This window comes from Carcharhinus amblyrhynchos, chromosome 2 (genome assembly GCF_965287045.1).
Source record: "Carcharhinus amblyrhynchos chromosome 2, sCarAmb.v2.hapA, whole genome shotgun sequence".
Classification (NCBI taxonomy): Eukaryota; Metazoa; Chordata; class Chondrichthyes; order Carcharhiniformes; family Carcharhinidae; genus Carcharhinus; species Carcharhinus amblyrhynchos.
This window is the reverse complement of record NC_137325.1, coordinates 56,104,237-56,130,228: the sequence shown is the minus strand read 5'-3', so window position 1 is coordinate 56,130,228 and position 25,992 is coordinate 56,104,237. Positions and strand designations below refer to the sequence as shown.

General features: G+C 39.4%; 1 protein-coding gene across 9 annotated transcripts in view; it reads right to left on the bottom strand.

Moving 5' to 3' along the window:
* plekha8 (pleckstrin homology domain containing, family A (phosphoinositide binding specific) member 8) overlaps nucleotides 1-25,992 on the bottom strand; it is a 55,470-nt gene that overhangs the window by 14,212 nt on the left and 15,266 nt on the right. For 4 of the 9 annotated variants that reach the window (XM_080206165.1, XM_080206117.1, XM_080206173.1 and 1 more), the window contains 6 exons: nucleotides 25,331-25,464; nucleotides 11,401-11,553; nucleotides 7,127-7,167; nucleotides 5,124-5,260; nucleotides 3,154-3,340; nucleotides 2,124-2,209 (listed from right to left, as the gene is read on the bottom strand). In XM_080206165.1, the coding sequence (XP_080062291.1) occupies nucleotides 2,124-2,209; nucleotides 3,154-3,340; nucleotides 5,124-5,260; nucleotides 7,127-7,167; nucleotides 11,401-11,553; nucleotides 25,331-25,464 (738 nt within the window). The remainder of the gene's footprint in view (nucleotides 1-2,123; nucleotides 2,210-3,153; nucleotides 3,341-5,123; nucleotides 5,261-7,126; nucleotides 7,168-11,400; nucleotides 11,554-25,330; nucleotides 25,465-25,992) is intronic. The other 5 variants (XM_080206125.1, XM_080206133.1, XM_080206140.1 and 2 more) reach the window with 5 other exon arrangements.

Below are 25,992 nucleotides of genomic sequence, written 5' to 3'. Positions count from 1 at the left end.
TAAAATGTTGCCTAATGTGAGCTCTGATGACCATGCAACAGACTGGTTAGCACTGCTGCCTCATAGTGCCAGATTCAATTCTGGCTTTGGGTGACTGTGTGTGGAGTTTGCACGTTCTCCCTGTGTCTGTGTGGGGTGCCTCCGGGTGCTCTGGTTTCCTCCCACAGTCCAAAGAAGGTTAATTTGCGATGCTAAATTGCTTCTTAGCATCAGAGGGACCTAGCAGGATAAATACATGGGATTACAGGAATAGGGATACCATGGGATTGTGGTCGGTGCAGCCTCAATGGGACGAATGGCCTCCTTCTGCACTGTAATGATTCTATGATGCTATGAATGTGCATCAAGCTGCTTGGTCTATTGGCAGGCCCACCAGACATCCTCCAGTCACTGACACTGAGCACAGAGAGGCCCATTCCAGCCCAATAGCAGACTTCACAGTGAGCTTGAAGCTCATCTTTTCAGCTTGGAAATGAGGAGCAACTCCATGGAAGCATTGTCCAACTGCTCAATGATGGAGTGTCTGCTGTCTCAGCTGCCACTGCAGCACAGGTAGATGACACCAGATGTCTTAGTGCTTCAATGAAAGATCTGGTCAAGGGTACGAGATCCATGGCTGCTAGCATGCAGGCCTAAACTGCTGCCATTATGGAAATGACCTCAATGTTCAACACAGCTTACAGGTTCTGTCATCAGTCCAGTAATCTGTGCTTCAGCAGATTACAAGTAATGGTGATAGGTACTGCCCATGTGGTAGTGGCAGTGACTCCATGCATCACAAACTAGCTGTCCTCTCAGGGCGACAGCATTCATGCTCCTAACATTGCCACTCTACCAGTAACTTTGCTGTTGTCTCTCAGCTAGCCAGCACAGGCTTTTTCCTCCCATACCAAGGTGATACACTTCAGTGTCTCATCCTGCTGCTGCTGGTATTAATCTAGCAGCTGACAGAGGGCTCCCCTTGTGAAGTTGCACGAGGGTTCCCAGAGGGCATTTAGAAAGCATTCAGTGCCTGATTGAGGGATCTTACATTGGCAAGGAGAGATCAAGGTGTGAGCCATCCCCTGCTCTTGCTGCCAACTCTGTCCCCCCCTCTCCTCCACCCAACTCCTGCAATCACCCATCGGTGGCTCGCATCGAGCAACAATCCTAGGCCTCACTGGTAGCGCTGCCATTCAGTAATACTTCCAGCCTCTGACTGGCTGGCAGCTCTCATTAGGTAAGACGTCTGCCCCCGGGATCCTTGATCCTGGGTGGCTGTGGCTAGCCAGTTAATTTGGCAATTCTTCCCAACATAAAAGGCAATGTGAGGCTCTGACAGGCTCTCCAATCAGCAGGCACAATACCCTTACTTCCATTAACTACTGATCTCATCTTTTTATTTGGGCATCAGATTTAAAATGTCAAATCTAATAAATGCGTTTTTTTAAAATTCCCATCAACTGATTCATCGAATCCTTAATATGTAATAGTTTTGATAGCAATGTTTTAAAGGGCTTGCTACAACACTTCCTTTGAAATCAATGGATCTGCTGCAAGTATCAAACATTAATTTTAACAGTTATTTACAGTTTGCTGTCAAATTTAGTATTTATAAAACTGAATTTGACTGTGTACATGCAATAGTTGCAGTTTACCATTCCAATATTGGCTTAATTTTAAGAAATCCTCAAAGATCCAACTAATTTCTGAAACAAATCTAATGTCAAAATGCAATGTGTACAAAGTAGGACTCTAGAATTATAATTTTCTCTTGAATCAAAAATACTAAGCGAATCAAGTATTTTGCAGGAGAGAAATCCAATATCAGTTGCGCATTTTCATAACTCCATGGGACTTGGTAAGGAGACTAAATTTTAATGTGGTATGGGACAAAAAAAACTTTACTGAAAGCAGATAATTTAAAAAAGGTTGAATGAACAAAATGTAATTAGCACAATTATATTTAAGTTATGGTATCTGCTTACGAGATAAAAATGCATTTTTTAATGAGAAAACAAATTCAAAATTAAAGATAATGTAAATTGTTTGCAACTCTCCCCAAATATTTCCATAACAGAACACATCCTTTCCTAAAGTTAATCTATAAGAATATTGCAGAAAATGAAAGTGTATTTTCCTACCTAATACTGGAACTATTGCATAACAAGATTCCAGAAATGGCAGAGTAGGAATACCATTGTCTTCTTCAAATTCAATATCATTAAACCTGAAAATGAAAACAGACTTCCATGTATACTGTTGGGAAGTATCAAAGAAAATATTAAGGTGAGGAAAACAAAACTTCCAGCGACATTGCCTCCAAAGGGAAATGCAAATAAAGACTAATAAGTGGCTATGCTATCATGGAAAACTTGGAATGGCGCCAATATCGTCACTGCAGCAAATTCTGGGCCAGTAACATCTACAATTGGTAAAATCAAAACAAATTAAATAGAAGATACTAATGCTACCTGACCGGTTATCAGTTTAAAAAGGATCACTTGTACAAATGAATTAGAAAAAGCAAAACGTACCATAAATCCGAAACCTAAATTAGCTGACCTGTACAACTACAGAGATTGCTATGAGTAATGAACAACGATTAGCTGAAACGTGCAGTCTGATGATAATGTTTGATTGGTAGAGGCTAACTTTGACGCAAAAATATTTAGTTGTTTTCTAATGTTTAGTTTGTGGCTGTAATTTTTGTTCACAACTGTATTTTCATGGTGGTTTTCGCAACGGCTGCAGGAGCTGTTTAAATGGCTATTTTTGCTGTTTCTCTAGGAATTTCATTGAAATGATTGGAGATTACTGTGAAAGATTGAAGAACCTCTTCTCTCTTCCCCCCATATAAACTCTAGCACTTCAGAGATCACTGAATGGAAGATGTGAAAGGAAAATATTTGCAACTCAACTTGTTATCACACCCAGGGGATTTCAAGCTCTGGAAACAAAGTTTGACCATGTTCCAGATCATCATTAACCACTTAATTGTTCCTCAATTAAAGAGGAAAACTGGATATAGGACAAATAAATCAAAGTTCAACCTTTGTGTAAGGACATACAAATACATTGATTACAGAAAGACAAGCTGATCAAAATCCTATTTTCGCAGAAGGAAACACATCTTGTTTAACACATGGAGATTCTTGTATCAACTGTTCATACCTTTGATCCATTGCACTGAAGAATGTCTGAATCTCTTCCTTTTCTGCTTGAAGTGTTGTATTTGTACCCTCCAGTTCCTTGCTGCCTTCAGCAGGTTCATCTTCAGCTCCAGAAGGCTGAAGTTCAATATTCACGCCACACTTTTCGGTAGCTGCATCTACTAATTCAGAGTTGTCCATCCTCTCTGCTTACATAACAAGGGGAAAGAAAAACACAGAATTAGACAAGACTTTACAGGCATAAAAGAAAACTCATTTGGATTAATCGGCATATAAATGACACTGATTCAAATTGAATTAGGTAGCCAATATACATGTTTTGGGAAAAGGTTTTGACGTAAACATCCGATACTTCCCACATAAATAGCAATTGACATAAATGCAATCCAAGATCATTGACTTGTTCGCTGTACCATCTTTAACATACTTTACGAGGACGTTCAGTGGAATTCCTGATAAGACCAAGTTTTGTTGGCATGTGAAACGTTACTATTCCAAGGAATGGACTTTATAACCTCTTGGTGGCTGGTGAGATTACTTAACAAGAAATCTGAACTACAGCTGCCTCAATTCAGCTTTAGCCCGGCTCATTTGTAGAAAACAAAGGCCAGCAGTCATGACAGATACACAGCCTGTACCGCAAGGGTTCTTGCTGCTGAGTTGCACCATGCGCGGCTTAGGAATTTGCATACTGTGATGACATGAAACACAGTCCTTTTATTCTTCTATCTCACTCATTAAGAACAAAAGATAATGGGAAAAGAATAGAAAATTCAATTGTTTAGAAGGACAGATTACTTGGGATGTGCAGTGTTCCTTTCATTGGGTTGCTTTGAAATATTTGTGCTACTTTTTGAAAGCTTACTGAGCTTTGAATATTGGTATAAAATTAACTATTTCTGTAGGCTTTATGATAAAAACCACTTCTTTACAAAGCCTCTCATGCTGCAACAGACTTTAAGCAACACATGCAAAATGATTCCCAACAGCTTAAAAAAGGGTCTTGTGCAAACTACATGCTAAATCAAACTTAATTTTACAAGGTAGCATCAAATCTCTGCAAGAATTATAACCATCACAACTTCCATATTGTAAATCCATAGCACAAGGGAAATTTTCATAAAGTTTGGAAACTTTTTCTGGAAGTTGCAAAACATAATGCAGCATTACAATAATTTCATAAGTCAATGAAAGGACAGTTTGGCGGTGGGGAGGGGGGGGTGCAGGGTGCGGGGGAGCAAGGGTTTGTGCTTCTATGCTCATTATCCACCCACTCATTTTAATAGGTGAAAAATTGCAAGGGGCTAATGAGGGAATCCTGATTTAGTTCTTCAGATATCATGAATCTAAACGGCTCTTAATTTCCATCTGCTAATAAAAAAATTGCATCCATAGAATCCCTACAGTGCAGAAAGAAGCCGTTTGGCCCATCAGGCCTAAACTGACTACAATCCCACCCAGGCCCTATCCCTGTAATCCCATGCACTTATCCCACTAAACCCACTGATACCAAGGGGCAATTTAGCATGGCCAAGCCACCTAACCAGCACATCTTTGGAGTGTTGGAAGAAACTGGAGCACCTGGAGGAAACCCATGCTGACATGGGGAGAGTTGGCAAACTCAACACAGACAATGACCCAAGACTGGAATCGAACCCAGGTCCTGAGAGCAGTGCTAACCACTGTGCCATTGTGCTGCCCCTAACAGGAAGAATAAAATTCTCATTTTTTTGTTATGAAAAATAAAACAAATTTATTGACCTAGTGTTTCTACAGTGGTGCACTTCTACTCAAGCGATCTTTGAGAGGCAAATATGTTACTGTGTACTCCATTCATTAGAATCTTCAGTTATCATATAACATTTCAATCAAGGCCACAACCAAGTATTCCTATTCCAAAGGCTTTCCAATACTGTTCCGGTAGCTTGATCCTTATTTTTTGCTTATTCTCTTTCTTGTTTAAAAATATACCTTCTGCATTTTCTTTGCTGTCCCTTCTTGAATTTACTTTATGCTGATTGTCATCTTCTGACTGTGACCTTTCCTGAGTCTTGAAGTTGGCTTGTTCTGTTGTTGTTCCATTCTGGACATTATTCAACTCACTCCTGCTGTAAACAAGTTTTATGTAACAAAATATAAATTATGTTAAATTATTTTAAATTGTTTGCACAGCATCACAGAAGTCAAAGAAAATGATGCTTTTACAGTAACGGAGGTGTCACTCACCAACAACATAATTTACTAGGCCATCAACAGTGATAGAAATGGCATTCACCATTATTTCACCATTACTGTGATGCAACAAGCCAGCAATTCCAGACTGTGCATTTTCAAACTATAAGTGACTTTTAAATAAATCTGCACTTTTAACTGCTTTGTTAATAAAAAAAAAAATTTTCCTTTCCATTTCCAGGGAATCACGCAATTCAGAAATGAAGTGAAGCAAAGCATTTATTTCCCAAAATGTTAACATCTGCTATTGATAGTAGAAGAAAGAAAAGAACAGACTAGTTTTTGCCTCGAATCCGTAAGTTAACAACTCGCTGACCAAAACTCAGAAGCTGCATACATCAAATCTATTTATATTATATATAAAGATTCATCATCCTTAAGGGGGCAATACAGTAGCATAGTGGTTAGCACTGCTGCCTCACAAACACCAGGGACCTGGATTCAATTCCAGCTTTGAGTGACTGTGTGGAGTTTGCATGGGTTTCCTCCCACAGTCCAAAGATGTGAAGATTAGGTTGATTGGCCATGGAAATGTTTGGAGTTACAGAGATAAGGCAAGGATGTGGGCCTGGGTAATTGCTTTTTTGGAGAGTGGGTGCAGAGCCGATGGGCTAAATGGCTTCCTTCTACACTGTACCGATTTTATCCATGGTTTAAGTCCACAGTGCTAAATGCTACTTCTTCTAAGCCTAACATAGCAGCAAAATAGTTTGATAGCAGCAATCAACCAATAACATACAAGAAACATATTGGTCATTCATTTTATTGCTGTGAAACATTGTTAACATAGAAATCCTGCCACATTTACTGAGCTATCAGTCGCTGAAGTAATTCACTCTTTGGGGTTCTGAGGTTAACAAATATAGGTTGCTAAATTTTAATGTCACATTTGGCTGAAGTTTGAACCAAGACACTGAGTCCAACATTGTACGTCAGATAAAAGCAAATTACTGCAGATGCTGGAATCTGAAACCAAAAGAACGAACACTGGAAAATCTCAGCAGGTCTGGCAGCATCAGTAAGGAGAGAAAAGAGCTGACACTGAGTCCAGATGATCCTTTATCAAAGCTAAAAGGCATAGAAAGCGGGAGATATTTATACTGCAGGTGAGGGAATGAAATATGAGTCATAGCCATAGAAGCCAGGGGAAAAGACTGTTAATGGCAGTCCATAAAGAGACTAAAGGGTGTGAATGGCTAAACAGTAGAGAAGCTGTAACAGATGAAGATGTTGGGGTGGGGGAGGGGAAGGTGGGACAGAGGTAGAACGTAGAGAAGGGGAATACGGGAGGGGGTGAAGTAGGGGGAAAGAGTTGGGGGGGGGGGGAAGAAAAATGAAGAATGACAGTAAAGAAACGAAAAGGTAGAGAGCAGTAAAAAATTAAATAAAATTGAATGAAAACAAAGAGGGTCGTGGTGAGGCAGAGCTAATCATCCGAAGTTGTTGAATTCGATGTTGAGACTGGAAGGTTGTAAAGTGCATAGCCAGAAGATGAGATGCTTTTCCTCCAGTTTGCGTTGAGCTTCACTGGAGCACTGCAGCAAGCCAAGAACAGACATGTGGGCATTGGAACAGGATCGTGTGTTAAAATGGCAAGCAACCGGAAGGTCAGAGTCCTGATTTCACACAGACCAAAAGTGCTCAAAATAAAACAATTTTTTAAAAATTTTAAATTGTATGTCAGGTGCTGCTGATCCATGAAACACATACCCCATGGAATCATGCCATTTATAAATTCTTACCTTTTTGTGGAACTGTAACTGGATGGATAATGATGTTTAATCTACAAAAATGGTATAAGAACACAAATTACAATAAAATGGCAACATGCCCAACACATTGTCAACAAATGATAAAATGTTGCTGATGCGTTTCACAGTAACTATCTTCCTGACCTTAAGTGTGTCAATTCCGAGTTTCTTTGATACATACTCAATATCATTTGGGCCTCAACCAAGTTTTAATGTGTCTTGTACAGTGATAAATTGATTCTCAAATTGTGCACACTGGCCATCTTTTGTAGAATCACATGAGCTACAAAATGTGACAATTTCAATTGTGGGCTGTTTGTGCTAAGATTGTTCACTTTTTCAACTATGGTCGATCTTGCCGAACATTACTTCTTGAAAATTGTTTTTAAAAATTATTTGATTTGGCTTATTAAAAAAAAATAATTGTCACATAGTTTCAGGCAGAGCTGTTAGGCATCTACATGTCCTTCAACCATCTGCACAATGGGATGTGTTTATCAAAGCTCACTGAAGGTTGAAAATGAAGGAATAATAGATTCAGATAATTTAATGAACAGGAGTTGCACATTAGACCTTGACAACAACATATGCTATATTTAATAAAAGTACTGGTTCTTTGGCAAAGAAGAGTGACTTGTGAGAGAGACCAGCCAGTAGCTGTAACAGGAGGCAAGCAAGATTTACAAACATATATGTTGTTATGCCAATTTGATGGTCTACTTATTTTCCCTCCTACTAACTGGAAGGAGTTGTCCCCTTGTTGAGATACTAAGTTTACACCAAGGCCACTGAAGTCAATTGTAGCACATCTAGCACTGTCTCAGAAATCAGACAACTAGCCAAGACTACAAAATGAATCTGGGAAAATTATAGCAAATATGCAAGCTGACATTTCAGGTTATATATAATGACAGTTGGCATACAAATATGGTACATCTCCTAAAAAAACAATCTTTGCAAGCACATTTTAATGTAAAGAGATATATAATTTTCTCAAATGTAGTTTAAACACTGCTCCTTTCTGTTGATGCTGATCACTTTTTCATTCCAGTTGATTCCAATAGGACCTGAATAAAACATTAGCTTGCTGAAACGTTATTGAAAAGAGAAAGATGCTGCTGAAGATGTTCACCTTGCTCTATCGGGACAAATACAAGGATCGCCAAATTTCAAACAATTATACCAATTTATACCACAGGAAAGAAGGGGTGCTGATTGGAGTCAACTTGCCAACCAATTAGCCAAAGCTTTGCTATGGAGCTTTCCATGCTTCTGGTGAAATTCAAAAATGGTGCAAGGTTTGAAGATTTTGTTTGCAGACAACAGGTGCCTGCATATGAGTGTGTTGCTTCTTGCAAGAGTAAATGAGCACATTATGAGCTCAACCAATTATCTAAAATTAGTTGTTGGTGTAGCTATTGACGTGTACAACCTTGTTCAGCAAGTGCTGTTCAATCACAACCAACAGTATACATTTTGTATTTTGTTTTGCAAGTGTGAACTAATTGAGAACAGTCTGGACTCCATCTATTATGAACAGCCAGAGGAACATGATGTTTAATTTGATCAGCCAATTATTGGGACATACAACCTTAATACCTGGCTTCACACCAGCACTGAAATTCATGCACAAATGTTGTTCAATTGTGTGGGAGGTAGAATGTATTTTTGGATTCATGACAGCATCCTATAAGTGGAAAATACACTTGTGTCACCATTGCAGAGAAGCAATACAGAACTGCTTGCTTAACCTGTTGTTCAAATGTTTGAGATACTTTATCTTTCATGGGGAATTTGTTATTTTGAGCTTGTAACAAGGCTCATTTAAGTTTACTAAAAGCAACATATGTTCGTATGCAGGGACTTGTTCTCTGTGAACAGAAGGATTACTTTCAAACCTGAAGTCTTTTTTGAATTACCTAAAAGTATGGAGAGCCCATACCTCTTTCTCCATGGTAACCCCTCTGCCAAAAGTCAACTTGCCAACCAACCAGCACCTTTCTTCTCCTGTGGTACAAATTGAGACTGTCTGAAGTTTGGCATTCTTGCAATTGTCTTGATGAGTACAAGAGGGAAGACTTCAGTAACATGTCTCTCATTTCAGCAATATTCACGTTTTGTGCTGCCATGCAGCTGGTTGTTGAAATAACTTTCTCTGTACAAAGCCTCTTTATTGGAGATGTGGCACTTTGCACATTAGCATTTGTATTATAAGGCAATATGCCAAAATGAAAAACTATTTCTTTGCAACATACAGAAGCCAATTTTGCTTTATAATGGCGTAAAGATCAGTGGTCATAAAAGCATTACATTAACCTGTGTGGCATCTTATTGAATACCTTTTGGAAATACAAGAAAACAACATCTACTGGTTCTATTTTATATATCCTACTAGTTATATCCTCAAAAAGGATTCTAACAAATTTGTCAGACTCAATACCCTGTTGCAAAACCATGTTGACTTTCCTTGATCATAACAAGCACTTAGAAAGCCACATAAGACTCCCTAAACAATAGATTGCAGCATTTCCTGACGACTGATATCAGGCAAACTAACCTACAGTTACCTAATTTCTCTCTCCCTCCAGTCTTGATAGTACTGTTATCATCCAACCCACTAGGGATATTCCAGAATCAAGGGAATTTTGGAAATTTGTTTAAAAAATGCACTCAATATCTTAGTAGCTATCTCTTTTAGGGACCAAGGATGAACACCATGTCCTTGGGATTTTCAGCTTCTGGTCCCTTAAGTTTCTCTAATTTCTTTTCCTGGTGATATTAATTATCTAAAGTTCCTCACTCTTATTAGCTCCTATTTCTGGTGTGCAACTTGTCTCTTCCCTTGAGATGCCAGACAAAAAATTTTTGTTCAACATCTCCACTATTTCCTCATTCCATGATAATTTCTTCTGCTTTTGGGATCATCATTTGCTTTAGCTACTTGCCTTTTGTAAAAACTATCACAAGCTTTTTTCATTTTCCTGACTATTTTATTTTCAGCAATATTGATTTTTTGGTCATGGCTTGCTAGTTTCTGAAACTCCAAGTCTTCAGGCTTACTACAATGCTTTGCAACATTACACAACAATAGAATCTCTACAGTGCAGACTCCCAAAAAAAGCACCTTACCAAGACCTACCCCGTAATCCACACATTTAGCATGGCCAATCCACCTAACTTGCATATCTTTGGAGTGTGGAAGGAAACCAAAGCACCCAGAGGAAACACATGGACACACAGGGAGAATGTGCAAATTCCACAAAGTGATCTAAGGCTGGAATTGAACCTGGGTCCCTGGCAGTATGAGGCAGACGTGCTAACCACTGTACCACCTCTTCTTTTAATCTATGAATATCCTCAACTTCATAATAAACCATGGATGGATCATTCTCACTGGGCTTTTATCTTTTAATGAAATGTATTTTTGTTGAACATTTAGAATTGTTTCTTTAAACGTTTCCCACTGTTTATTTACCATTATACCTTTCAGTCTAGTAATTGGCTTTGCTAACTTTTTGTTTTGGGCTTGATTATGTCACTTTCAAACATAATATGGAATTCAGTTGTTCTATGATCACTTTCTCCCTCAGAGGATCTTTTACCACAAAATTACTGAGAAACTTTGTCTCAACGCACAACATTGTAATAGCTTCATTCCTAGTTCGGTCCACAACATATAGTTCCAAAAAACTCATGAAAACATTTTACAAACTCATCTTCCAGGCAACCTTTGTCCAACTACTTGAAGATTAAAGTCCATCACAATTATTACGTTGCCTTTATTTTAAAACAAACATCAAAAATGAGAGCATTTTTGGAATTTCCTATCTCAAACAGCTCTTTTAATTGGCTGATTACCTGAGGGACTGAGGAACCAGAGAATATTAATTTAGGGACAGAAAACCTTCCTGTGTTGCTAGTTTTTTCTTTGCACTGCTTTTTTAAAATCTCTCTATTCACTTTGCCTATTTTCTTTCTAGTAGCATTTAAGTAGCTAATTAAAGAAACAGATCAACAAAATAAATGCATTACATCCTATGTAACTTTAGTACATTGGATGCTCTTGTAGTATAATCTGTTTGGTATCCTTGTAATATAATTTACTCCTGTCATGTGTTCTGCTTTCAATTTGAACCTGCCTGAGCAAATTAAGGTAAATGTATAGAAACAGCATGCAGCATCAGTTCACTTGAAGAGATTCCATCCTATATACTGAAGTCAAATAGAATGTTTAAAAAAAACTACTTGCTTAAAAACAAACGTACTCTGTTTGGTTTTATGACGGCCACATGTGGAGAACCTGGAGGTGTAGGCTGTAGCAGTTCAGGCCTAAATGTAGCATTTGCAATTTGCATGCATTCTTCCAACGTCTTCAGAAAGGTATTGCAGGTTGATCTTAGAAGGGTTGCCATATCAATCTTGGTGGTGTGTACATAATTAAGAAAAAAAAGCAGGCACAATATTACAATTTTACATGAGATGGTCTAACGATTTAAGAGGGATTGTCATAGATGACAAAACATTGGCTAAGCTTGCTAACCCATTATGTAATGATGTTAATGGGCACCAGTCCCTAAAACTGAACTGTATGCAAACCATAATAATTCAGGCTTCCTTTCCACCTCCACAAAATAGTAACAATTCCTCTTGAAAATCACAGCATAAATACATACACAGCAGGGGTGTTTTTTAAAGCCAGCCAGAAGAGAGAATAGCACTAAGGCACTCCTTTATTTTAAAATAAATATTTTGCAGTGATGTATCACAACCAATGAAGTGGAGAACAACTAATTGCATAAGATTGATTACAATTATCAGAGAGTCAAGCCAATATAGATTGCAAAAAACACGATGAATAAAAGACTCAGGGGCAGCAAAATTTGTTTTACCTTCAACTGTAAGATTGCTTGGGGAGTTGTGCGAGTGGTGCACAGGTGGGACAGAATAAAAATAAATAGGGAAAAGACCAACAACATCAAGTTTTTTCCCATCTGGTTCCACTATTGGGATTTTATACTTGTTAGTGAGCAGCAGACATTTTGCGTAGAATTTCCTCTGACGAATTTATGAAGTTTAATTCCAACAACAATGTAAAAGCAGACCCAAACCTATAAACAGCACCAAACATAGGAACAAGGAAGCACTGAGCGGCACTAATGATTCTAACATTCAGGGTTAAACAATAAATGCAATTCCCTTTCTGGGACAGTAACCAATGCAATAAGATGGAATATAAGAAAGATTGTGTTCTAAATTAGTTCAAAGGCAATGGGATCTTTTTGGTTACCCTCATTCAATAATTTTATAGTGCACTCCATAAAATTAGAGTGGAGTTTGGGAAACAAATCTTTTCAAAGGATGGTTTAATTTGATGGCTCCAGAAACAGTGGTGCCAGGACAGCAAAGCTTATGCAAATAATTGTAAGGTTTGCTATTTTTGGAAATTATTTGGCAATAATTATTGGTTGAGCACTCAGCATTTTCACTGTTTGCAGGTCTGTCTACAACTTCCTCAGCCAGTCTTGACGTGTAGCTGTGTTACAGTAAAGTAAAAGTAAAGTCATCACAGTCCCAGACGACCACAGGTGGTGGTGACTCATGGTGATTTAATCTGAGGATCACCACATCTCAGGCTAGGGGTAAAGTTGAGAAGGTGAGCCCTTCACAAAAAGCCTCAGCTGGTACAGGAATTGAACCAGTGCTGTTGGCATCACACTGCATCCCCAAACAGGGATTCTTGAGCATCCCAAATTTTAATCACACTATTGTCAATAGTGAATTTGGCTGCTGTGGTCTGAATCTCTGAAATACTCTTTTCTAAACCATCTGCCTCTCTACTACCCTTTCCTCCTTTAAAATGTCAAGCAATTACCACTTTCAATAAGAGAAAAATTACCAGCCAACTGATCTAAACTGACTCCCAAAATGCATTGCATTTTGTATATGGTACACACTGCTGCTGCTGTTAGTGGAGGGAATAAATTAATATTTAAGTTGGTTGATGGTGTGTCAATCAAGCAGGATGTTTTGTGCCGGAAGGTTGAGTGCTTCTTGGGTGTTAGTGGAGCTGCATTCATCCAGGCAAGTGGAGAGTATTCTATCATACTCTTGACTTGTGCTTTGTTTATGAAGGAGAGGATTTGAGGATTCAGGAGATGAATTACACACCAAAGGATTCCCAGCTTCTCATCTGCTTTCATAGCCACAGTAGTTATATGGCTGGTCAAGTTAACTTTTTGGTCAATGGTAGTGCATGTTGATGTTGGGAATTCAGTGACTCCATTGAATTCATTGAATGTCAAGGGGAGGTAATTTTTCTCTTATTGAAAGTGATAATTGCTTGACATTTTAAAGGAGGAAAGGGTAGTAGAGAAGCAGATGGTTTAGAAAAGAGAATTTCAGAGATTCAGACCACAGCAGCCAAATTCAATATTGACAATAGTGTGATTAAAATTTGGGATGCTCAAGAATCCTAAATTGGAGGATTGCCAATACTATGAGGAGGTTGTCTGACTCAAGAAGATTACAAAGGAAGAAGGGATGAGGCCATAGAAGAATTTGAAAACAAGCATGAGAATTATAAAAATGATATTATTTAACTAGGAGCCAATGTAGATTCAAGCAGGGGAGTGATGGATGAATAGGACTTGATGCTATTTAGAACACGGGTAGCAGAGATTTGGATAACCTCAAATTTTACAGAGGGTAAAATGTTGGACACTGACCAGAAAGGGATCAGAATAAATCAAGCCTAAAGATAACAAAGGCATGGTAAGGGTTTTAGCAGAAAATGAGCTGAGGCAAGAATGGTTTGGAGATGAAAATAGGTGATCATAATGATTGTGCAAGTTTGTATTTGGAAGTTCCTTCCAAGTCGATTATGATATCAAGGTTGCAGTCTGCTTCAGCTTCAGACACTTGCCAAGGAAAAGGATAGAATTCACGGCTAGAGTGTGAATGAATGGTGGGGCAGTGTCTTTAGTTTCCCAAAATTTAATCAGTGGATATCTCTGGTGCGGTCAGTGGAAATGCCAAGAACGGTGATGGTGAAAAGTGGAAACAAGAGGGCAATTTAGAGAATGTAAATCTTTGTATCCACAGGCATCCAAAACGTTCAGTTATATAAAAACAAAAGGCTCAAAAATCCACAGCACTTTATCACAATGGAAATAAGAGTGACATCGCATAATAATCCTATCAAAGGTTAAGATCCTGGAAAGATCACCTCATTATCTTAAACTCGGTGGTTATAATCTGGTGATGCGGTTTAGGCACCATTATAGCAGAGCAGCTGCAAAATGTGGCTGTTGACGTCTGCTGAGAGGAAGTGGAATGCCAAAGTCCTGTCTCCTAATAGACAGGAGACCATCAGCACCATACGTAAAAAGGTCAGCAGGAAAAACTTTGCACTCATTAGATCTCAAAGGATCCAAGTCATATCCCAAAGACAGATCCCACTTCCACCTGATTCCACTCAATGTTCTTTCACTCATTCAGGGATATGGAAACTGTAAAGCTGGGATATCCAGGTGTCGAGCTACACCTTCTCCCTTGGCATTATCCTTGTTTGGTGTGGAGGAGGTTGTGTCCTGACAATGACTCTCAGAAGCTCCTTATCAAAGCTGTGATTCAGCCAAAATGTGGCACTCCTATCAGTGTTGAGGCAGAAGGGTTACAGATTTTCAGACCCCAGATTTTTACATTTTACTTCCTCTCAATAAATTCTATGCTTCAATGCAAGCAGTGAAAATTTTTAGAAAAAGAAACTGCAGAATAATTCATGAAATCATAGAATCCCTATAGTACAAAAGGAGGCCATTCAGCCCATCAAATCTGTACCAACCACATCTCATCCAGGCCCTATTCCCGTAACCCCACACATTTGCCCTGCTATTTGCCCTGAAATTAAGGTCAATCTGAATGACTGATCAACCTAACCTGCACATCTTTGGACTCTGGAAGGAAACCGAAGCACCCGGAGGAAACCCACACAGACATGGGGAGAAAGTGCAAACTCCATACAGTGACCTGAGGCCAGAATTGAACCTGGGTCCCTGGCGCAGTGAGGTAGCAGTGCTAACTACTGTGACACCGTGCCTGGTTTTACTGTGTCTGAAAATTGGTGTACGCAATAAGCTTAGTCTATGCAGCTCACGTATATTCAGAGTAAAAATAAAATTTCTCTGTTATGAAAAATGTGTACATAAGTAGGCTTTGATTATTTGCAGACAAAGAAACTCTACTGTCGAGAAGTAATTAACGATGAGTTAAATAAGTTCAAAGTCATGTTGACTGGTCCAAGCCTAACAGATGGAGAAAGCACTATTTACACTAAATACTCTAACAGGTGGACAATTAAGCTGTAGGAAATTAGACAAGTGTATACTACAGTACTATCATTAAACACTATAATATTGCATGAATTGATATCATGATTAAATTAAAATTAGTTTTAGTGAGGCATTTTCATTTGACCAGAAGTGTAACTGGACAAGTCACATAAATACTACAACTAAAAGAGCAGGTCAGAAGATGGGTATTCAGCATTAAGTAATTCATCCCCTTACTCTCCAAAGCATGTCCACCACTTAGAAGGCACAAAACAGGAGTCTTATAGAAAATATCATTTGTCTAGAAGAATGCAGCCCCAATAAAACTGCTTTGTTTTGGGTCATGTTAAGCTTCTTTAGTATCCTATCCATTACAGTAAACATTCACTACTACTCTAACCACTGGCACTCCACTTGCAAGATGCACTGCAGCAACTGGCCCAAGACTTCAACACCACTTCCCAAACCTACAAATCCTACCATTTGAAAAGACAAAGCACCAAATACATGGCCCCCTCCATTCACAATGAAAATGTATTGCTGTTCCTTCATCATCACGATGTCAAAATTCTGAAGTACCTAACGATGGTGTAGGAGTACAGTCACCACACATTGAGGGAGGACTAGGATGACAACAACCCCAAGAACAATTAGGGATGGGCAATAAAAGAAGGCTTAATTATTCTAATAATTTCTTACGTGGTACCTTATTGACTGCTTTTTGAAAATTTAAATACACAAACACTGGTTATCTATCTTACAAGTTGCATCAACTTTCCCCTTCATAAATCTGTGTTGACCTTGCTTAATCATGTAATAATTTTCTAAGTGCCTTAATGATAGAATATGTATTTTGCCTACTATCCTGGTTGTACTATAGTTCCTAGCTTTCTCTCTTCCTCTGCTTAACTAGAGGAATTATGTTTGTTCTTTAGGAACCGTTCTAGAATCTAAGGATTCTGAAACATCAAAACCAATGTATCAACGATCTCTGCAACTACCTCCAGCATTTTGTATTTATTTATTCTGAATTAAGTTTTTTACTCTTGCTTAACTCATGGTACCCCATCATTTCTGGAATTTTTTTTTAAACCATAAATCTACAGAAGAGTCAAGGGTGCAATTGGTGGAGGATGGCCACACAGGAAAGGGTTGAGACCAGAGTCAGGTCAGTCACAGTCTTATTGAATGACAGAGTAAGCTAGAGGGGCCAAAAGGTCTACTCCTGTTCCTGTTTATGTTCTACCAAATTCCGAAAACTGTATTTTTTTAAAGAAGTCTCTGCCATTTTACTACTCATCATTAGAGTTTTGGCTGTCTGTGCCAGTAATAGGGCTCATGTTTATGTTCACTAATCTCTTTCTACATACATGAAAACAAATTGTAAATGTTTCTATGCCTCTTTCTAATTTACTCTTTCCTAACCAATGTATTAGTCCATCTTATCTGAATTCTAACATTCTCCCAATCCTTAGCTTCCGACTTATCTTTGCATTAATACAAGCCTCTTCTTTTGATCAAAAACTATATTTAACTCCTCTATTAGCTGTGGTTAGACTATTTTGTTCTATTGCTTTTTGTGCCTTCAGAAATGCATTGCAAATTATTTAATAATTTTTTTAAATGTTACAATTGCCCGTCATATGTTTTCTAATCTCCTTTAGTAAACTCACCTTCATACATTTAAAATCCTTGTTTTGGGTGTAACTAAATCAGTTTCAAAATCAATACAAAATTCTACCACAATATGGTCACTCTTCCCTAGAGGTCCCTTAACTATCACAATATTAATTGAACATTTGTCACTGTTGAATACTCAATCTATTACAAGCCCGTGTGTGTCCTAGTTAGTTCTCAACATACTTGATTTGATTTATTGTCGCATGTATTGAGATGCAGTGAAAATTACTGGTTTCTTTTTTTTGAGTGCTATAAAGACAAAACAAATTGTTCACAGAGTACATAAGGGGAGAAAGAAAGGAGAGGGTGCACAATGTAGGGTTACAGTTATAGCTAGGGTATAGAGAAAGTTCTATTCAAAAGTCTGATGGCAGCAGGGAAGAAGTGTTCTTGAGTTGGCTGGTACGTGATCTCAGACTTTCCGACTTTTCTCCCACCTTCTTCCAAGAGGAAAGAGTATGTCGGTGGTTTGTGGGGTCCTTAGTTATGCTGGCTGCTTTTCTAAGGTAGCAGTAAGTGTAGACAGAGTCAATGGATGGGGGGCTGGTTTGCATGATGCACTGGGCTACGTTCACAACCCTTTGTAATTTCTTGTCATAGTAGGACAACGTAGGAGCCATACCAAGCTGTGATACTTCCAGAAAGGATGCTTTCTGTGGTGCATCTGTGAAAATTGGTGAGAGGTGTAACGGACATGCTGAATTTCTTTAGCCTCCTCAGAAAGTATAGGCTTTTGTGGGCTTTCTTAACTATAATATCAACGTGAAGGGATCAGGACAGGTTGTTGGTGATTGAGGACAGACTGCTGGTGATCAGGACACCTAGGACTTGAAGCTCTCGAACACTTCATCACCATTGATAAAGATAGGGGCTTCCTGAAGTTGATGACTAGCTCCTTTATTTTACTAACATTGAAGGAGAGATTATTGTTGTCGCACCACTCACCAGATTCTCTCTTTCCTATACATCATCTCATCATTGTTTGAAGTCCGACCCACTATGGTGGTGCCATCAGCAAACTTGAAAATTGAATTGGAGCAGAATTTGGTCGCACAGTCATAATATGCATATAAGGAGTATAGCAAGGGACTGAGGACAGAGCCTTGTGGGGCACCAGTTGTACACATTCCAGAACTCATTCCCCATCATAATACTGCAGATTTGGTTTGCCTTGCTTACAAGATCAAAGTTCCCAACGACAGCTGTATAATCCTCAGTATATGCAGGTTTAACTTCCTTAGTTATACTCTGCCCTACGCCACAACAAATGTTCAGAGCCCATAAACAACTGCCACCATTTCTTTCTGACCATTTTTCATCTGTTCAATTTCTAATGTTCTTCTGTTCTGAGCTCTATCCAAACTGAGTCCAGCAAATAAGTAATAAATAATATCTGCATACCCTGGTCTAATTATCCCTGTTGTCTTTGTTCCGATTCATTCTTAGAATGCAGACATTGTTAGTAAGGCCAGTGCTTGTTGCCTGTTCCTAACTGCCCTCGTGGAGTTGGTGGTGAACCACCTTCTTGAACAGCTCAAGCTATGTGCCAATTATATTTTATGTCACAGCAGTTTGTTACAACTGAAGGTGTTGCTGAACCATTTCAGTGGACAGCTAAAAGTCAACCACAATGCTGTGGGTCTGGAGTCATGTTAGCAAGACAAGGTAATGATGGCAGATTTCCTTTCCTGAAGGATATTAATGAACCAGATTTTTAGCAGATACATAGTCATCATTACTGATCCTTACTTTTTTAAATATATTTTTTGTTCCAAAATTAACTAACAATTTAAATTTCCTAGCTGCTATGGGTGGGGTTTGAACACAGCACCAGATAATTGCCTCAGGCTTATGGATTACTAGTCAATTAACAACCACTATTATTGTACATAATCATGAACTTTGAGATCCTTGTCGACATCTGAGCTAGGTGGCAGAAGAAGCACGTGCACAGGCTTGAAGTGTAAGAGACAAAATATGAGGCAGAGGTTCAGATGAACAACTGATAAAAGTGCAGTAATGATCAGGCTTTGTTGAATCTTCCATAGCAAATAGACTCTGATGCTTCTGTTTATACATCTTTTGCTAAGGCCAACAGTTTAGTGGCACCTCGGACGCTGGTCACAAGCAGATTTTGTACATTGATCTGTTGTGCCTTCATGTCCAACAGTCACAAAACAAAAAGGAACCAAAACAAACCATAAGAAAAACCTAACATACCCCATATTTTACAGTTAGATAGCTATTAACAACAGAAGCATCAAATATTAAAATTTACCTCTAAATTAACTTAAAAAGAAGCGTTTAATCGTGAATTTTTATCAATGTCAGTCACAGTTGAAAAACTGAGTTTTTATAAACATGAACATAGAACAGAACATTACAGCGCAGTACAGGCCCTTCGGCCCTCAATGTTGCGCCAACCAGTGGAACCAATCTAATGACCCTCTATCCTAAACTATTGCAATGTTATCCACATGCCTATCCACTGACCATTTGAACGCCCTTAAAGTTGGCGCGTCCACAACTGCTGCAGGCAGGGCATTCCACGCCCTTACTACCCTCTGAGTAAAGAACCTACCTCTGACATCCGTCCTATAATTACCACCCCTTAATTTAAAGCTACGTCCCCTTGTGTTAGCCATCACCATCGAGGTAAAAGGCTCTCACTGTCCACCCTATCTATCCTTCTGATCATCTTGTATGCCTCAATTAGGTTACCTTGTAACCTTCTTCTCTCCCATGAAAATAACCTCAAGTCCCTCAGCCTTTCCTCATAAGACCTTCCCACCATTCCAGGCAACATCCTGGTAAACCTCCTCTGCACTCTTTCCAATGCCTCCACATCTTTCTTATAATGCGGCGACCAGAACCGTATGCAATACTCCAAGTGCGGCCGCACCAGAGTTTTGTACAGTTGTAACATGACCTCACAGCTCCAAAATTCAATCCCTCTACCAATAAAAGCTAACACACCGTACACCTTCTTAACAACCTTATCAACCTGGGTGCCAACTTTCAGGGAGCTATGCACATGTATCCCGAGATCTCTCTGCTCATCAACACTACTAAGAGTCCTTCCATTAGCCCTATATTCTGTAGTCCTGTTATTCTTACCAAAGTGAATCACCTCACACTTTTCCATATTAAACTCCAACTGCCACCTCTCGGCCCAGCTCTGCAGCTTATCTATGTCCCTCTGCAAACTGTAACATCCCTCCTCACTGTCTACAACTCCTCCAACTTTGGTGTCATCAGCAAATTTACTAACCCATCCTTCTACACCCTCATCTAGGTCATTTATAAAAATGACAAACAGCAGTGGCCCCAAAACAGATCCTTGAGGTACACCACTTGTAACTGAACTCCAGGTTGAATATTTCCCATCAACCACCACCCTCTGTCTTCTATCAGCTAGCCAATTCCTGATCCAAACTGCTAGATCGCCCTCAATCCCATGCATCTGCATTTTCTGCACCAGCCTACCATGGGGAACCTTATCAAACGCTTTGCTAAATTCCACATACACCACATCAACTGCCTTACCCTTATCCACCTCTTTGGTCACCTTTTCAAAAAACTCGATAAGGTTTGTGAGGCACGACTACCCTTCACAAAACCGTGTTGACTATCCCTAATCAATTTATTTCCCTCTGGATGATTATAAATCCTATCCCTTGTAATTCTACACACTTGATCTTAGCCAAAAGGCCGAGATAGATGATCTGGAGGAGGGAACCGAGTGTAGGGTGTCGAAATTTGCTGATGACACCAAGATTGGTGGAATGGCAAATTATGCGGAGGGTGTGGAGAGTCTACAGAAGGATCTAGATAGGCTGGGCGAATGGGCCAGGAAATGGCAAATGGAATTTAATGTTGGCAAGTGTGAGGTGGTCCACTTTGGTAGGAATAATGGTAGGAAGGATTATTACTTACGTGGCGAAAAACTGCAGCAGGAGACGGTGCAGAGGGACCTCGGGGTCCTTGTGCATGAGTCACAAAAACCCAGCTTGCAGGTGCAGCAGGTGGTCAGGAAGGCGAATGGGATGCTGGCCTTCATAGCGAGGGGGATTGAATATAAAAGTAGGGAGGTCTTGCTGCGGCTGTATAGGGCATTGGTGAGGCCACAGCTGGAGTACTGTGTGCAGTTTTGGTCGCCGTACTTACGCAAGGATATTTTGGCCTTGGAGGGAGTGCAGAGGAGGTTTACTAGGCTGATGCCGGAGTTGAGGGGGTTGAGCTATGAGGAGAGGCTGAATAAACTAGGCTTGTACTCGTTAGAGTTTAGAAGAATGAGGGGAGATCTCATTGAGACGTATAAGATGATGAATGGGATGGATAGGATAGAGGTGGAGAGACTCTTCCCGCTCAGAAAGGATAGTAGGACTAGGGGGCACAGCCTCAAGATAAAGGGGGGGCGGTTTAGAATGGAGTTGAGGAGGAACTTCTTCACTCAAAGGGTGGTGAATCTCTGGAATTCTCTGCCCGTTGAAGTGGTGGAGGCTGCCTCGCTAAATATTTTTAAGACGCGGGTTGATGGGTTTTTGATAAGAGAGGGGATTAAGGGTTATGGGGAGAGGGCGGGAAAGTGGAACTGAGCCACGACAGATCAGCCATGATCTTACTGAATGGCGGGGCAGGCTCGACGGGCTAGATGGCCTACTCCTGCTCCTATTTCTTATGTTCTTATTCTTTCCAAAACTTTGCCCACAACAGAAGTAAGGCTCACTTGTCTATATGAGGGGTTGGGTTTTACAGGGCACTGTGTTCTTGTCCCCCCCACCCAGCCTGGACTAAAAAATAAGGGGACTGGAGCTGTATAGTGGGCAAATCACCCAACAAGCATCTTTAATTGCTTTAAGGCCCACAATAGAAGTCCATTCTCCTTGCCTATCATTAGCTTGTCCAGCTAAACTTGCCAGGCTTCACACACATCATAAGCCTCATCCGCTGTGGATAAATTACTGGCAGTAGCAGGATGAGGAACTTAAGTGAATTCCACTGCCCCCGTCCCACTTTTAAACCAGTCATCAGGCAAGTGTAAAATCCAGCCACCTTTCTATTTTAAACAGATAAGATTGCTGTTTGTTCTACCTTGTGCACAAGTCCTGACCATGTTGAGAAACCAAGTGTTCAAAAACTATTTTTTTTGAAAATTTGGAAAGACATTGAATTTTGAATTTGGGAACAAAACTGGATTTTTTTAAAAAAGTCATAAGTTCACTTTGGAAAAGGCATGCTAGCTCTCAGTCTAAGAAATCACATGATTTCAACTAAATGACCAGCATGGCACTTCATGAGGAGGGCTATTTTGCTCATTTAAATTATAATTACTTTAATGGTTGGGGGAAAAAAAAGTTTTAAAAGGCAGCAGCCTTGGTGTTTTACTGGAAATCATCTCAGGAAGATGGGGATTATGTTTTGAACATTTTTTTTAAGGTTCAGTTCAGAGTAAACAGAGAAGGGGAAGCTGCCAATTCGCATTCTCTGTGCCTTGCCTAAAACACAGTGTGGTTATCAGTATCCAACTAGGAATCCTCATCTCAGCGGAACTTGCCTATATTTGGAAACCAGAGAGGCTGAAACGAGAGGGAAAGCCCAAGGATTCATCTGGTTCTATTCTCCTCCACACTAAACCCTTGTTGGGGACAGCCTCCAGACACTGGCGACCCTGCTAACTTTAGCCTTTCCAGAAAGTTTTTCTTTAGCAGCCAGTCTCTACAGACAACCTATTTGTTTGTTGTGTATGTAAGCTGGGGTACTTCAAATGTGATATAATTACACCTCAAAAATTTACAAACCGTGGGTTAGCCAGTTCTTGCAATTTTTAAGCAAAGTTTTATCTATTATTAAATCAATCATTCTGACTTTATCGAAGGAAGCTTGGTTAAAGTCTCTTGTATTCTGGGTCTAATAGTAGCAAACATAAACAATTAGCCATTCTGGTGAACGAATTAAACATTCACACTAATGGTGTAACCGGCATATGGAGTTGGATAAACCGCACATTCCTCATGCTGGCCGTAACACCATTCAAACCTCAAATTCAGTATTAACAGAAACTCGGTATAAATGCTTTCTTTCACGGTTGGAAAACAAACAAACAGCTGTTAGCTTTCATTGTCTATTGTGTGGAAATGCAAATGGTCCCATTCATACAGCTCCTATTGTTAACTCAGGTTTCCTTTCGCAACAGTTTTGCTGTCAGTGCAGATGTTTTTCATATATATATTTTCTTATCTCATGGCCAACAATTCTGTGCCAGTCACTTGTATCTGCCCTTAGTGACATGACTATAACTTCAGCTGATGTGCCTGGTGTTGCCAGTGACTTCTAGGCTATTAATAATTTCTCACTGTCCTTCAGTGTTACGTTTTTGGTGCTATGTAAGAACGTTTTGCCTCTGGGTGACCAACAAGTCATTTCTGTTCATTCTCAGAGAAAGTCACTAAGTCTTCAATTGAGCAGAGAAATTTTGACAGTCATTTGAGAACTAAAATGACATTTGTTTAAACAAAACACAAACATTTTCACTTGATCCTCGAAATCTGACCCAACCTCCACTGAATGCATAGAAGTAAAGCTAGAAAATAATTTAACTCAGTACACATTCACAGCGACCATATTCTAACTTGTTAGCCAATTCATCTTATTTCACAATTGTTTGAAATTCCCACCTTCATAATATTTTAAGATTTTACAATTAGTTTAATGGAAATTTTTTTTCTTACCTTTCTTCAAAACATTTTGTAATCTATTAACTTCATTTTCCTGACCAAATTGATACCTGGGGTTTTCCACTTTCCTGAGCTATCCAACAATCAATATTGAACCAGCTACACTGTCTCAGTGATGCTTTAATTTTCATAGAATCCCTAGAGGAGGAGGCCATTCAGTCCATAAAGCCTGGACCGACAACAATCCCACCCAGGCCCCATCTCTGCAACCCCAAGTATTTACCCTGCTAGTCCCCCTGACACCATTATCATTTAAAGGAGTTATTCAATGGCATTTTCTCCTCCTTCACCAAAGAGTGAACGTTATCTGCTATGGTACACCCACTGATTCAAAACTATATTGACTTAAAATGAATATATAGAAAAATGCAGCCAATTAAATAGTGGGACATGGGTTTGACCTGGTCAGGCACTTTACATAAAAGGAAGCCAAACAACCAGAAGTAAATCTTCAGCTTACACCCAAATTGCAAAACAGAACAATAATTTAGCAGGCCATGGGTTCCAGCTTCACAAAGAGCACTGTATTGGGTGGGCTGTGGACTAAGGTGTCATCTTTCAGATGAAATATTAAACAGCCCTATCAGTGGAAGATCCCATTGTACTATTTGAAGAAGAACAAAAGGAGTTCTAACCAATGTTAACCCCCAATAAATGTCACCAAAACAGATGATCTAGGTCATTCAATTCATTGCTGATTGTGCACCTCTCTCTGCAAATTCTCCAAGTTACAACAGTGTCTATGGTTTTAAAATACTTCCTCAGCTGTGAAACACTTTGGGGTGTCTCAAAGTCAGGAAAGACGCAAACGCTTTCTTGTCATTCAATATTAGGTTAAATGTGTGAATTTCGGAAAAGGGATCAAATGATGTCAGAACAGGGTAGGTAAACACAGTTAGAACTATTTGTTTAACTGGAGGGCAAATGACAACAGGTATTGGTTGGTCTGAATGGGCTGCCAGCATGCTGCAGCTTGTTTATTTCTACGGTCTCAGGTTACACCCATCTGATTCACTAATATCTTTTAGGGAAGGGAATCTGCCACCCTCATTTGGAATGGCCTACATGTGACTCCAGACCCACAGAAATAGATTTTAACTACTCTCTAAAATGGTGTGGCAAGCCACTCAGCTCACAAGCAATTAGGGTTGGGCAATAAATGCTGACCTTGCCAGCAATGTCCACATCCCCCAAAATAATTAAAGAGAGTACTTTTCTCTGATGGCCAGAATAGCTGGTGGCCTTGTTTTTTAAATTGCACTTAATCAAATTCTACTGCTATGTTTTGTTCCCATTGATTTATAGAACATCCCATTATATCAACCTGGATAATTGCCCAGAAAAATTATTTGCCTTCAATGCACTACATAGATTAGAAGGTCATTAGTAGCAATGAACATATCTATTGAGCAACAGATGCAATGCAGTGGCAAATAATGAATATATACCTCCAAATCAGTTGGGTTAGACTGATTAGATTGTGCATTTTCTTTTAGACTATTCACTTGGTGGAGGAGAAGATCACAGTACAATCTCAATTCAGAAACCTTCTTTTTCAGGGATTCCGTGTTTTCATTTATTTCTTTAAAAAATAGAAAGAGAAAACAAAAATTAGTTGCTTTCCCCCCCAACTTTCTATAAGCCTACTGGTTTGTGTTCTGATAGCCTTATATTTCACTGTAATTTTTGCAAGTGAAATAGTTTTAATGTAAATGCAAATAGATAAGTGAATTTCCCAAAGATGAGTTTAATTTCAATTCTTGCCTCTGCAAAAGACCACAAATCTTACACAGTCTGGTTTCAAAATCATAGCAATCTTTCAGGTCTTTATTCAGAATTGGCCAGCTAAGATACTATTGGCACCCACAGGGGGATATCAGAGTTCAACTCAATCCCCTCTTCACTCAGTGTGCAAGCTTCATTTGTGAGCAAACTTAACAGGGATATTGCATATGAAGGCCAATTGCCTGCTTTTTGACCTATCTGAAAGCAAAAGATCTTCTCAATTTAAACTGCTCAGTACAATTCATACATTATGCATGTGTCTCCGAAGTCCAGGTCAAATTGGCAGAACAGAAAACTTGCTGAAAAAATCTTTGACTGCGGAATA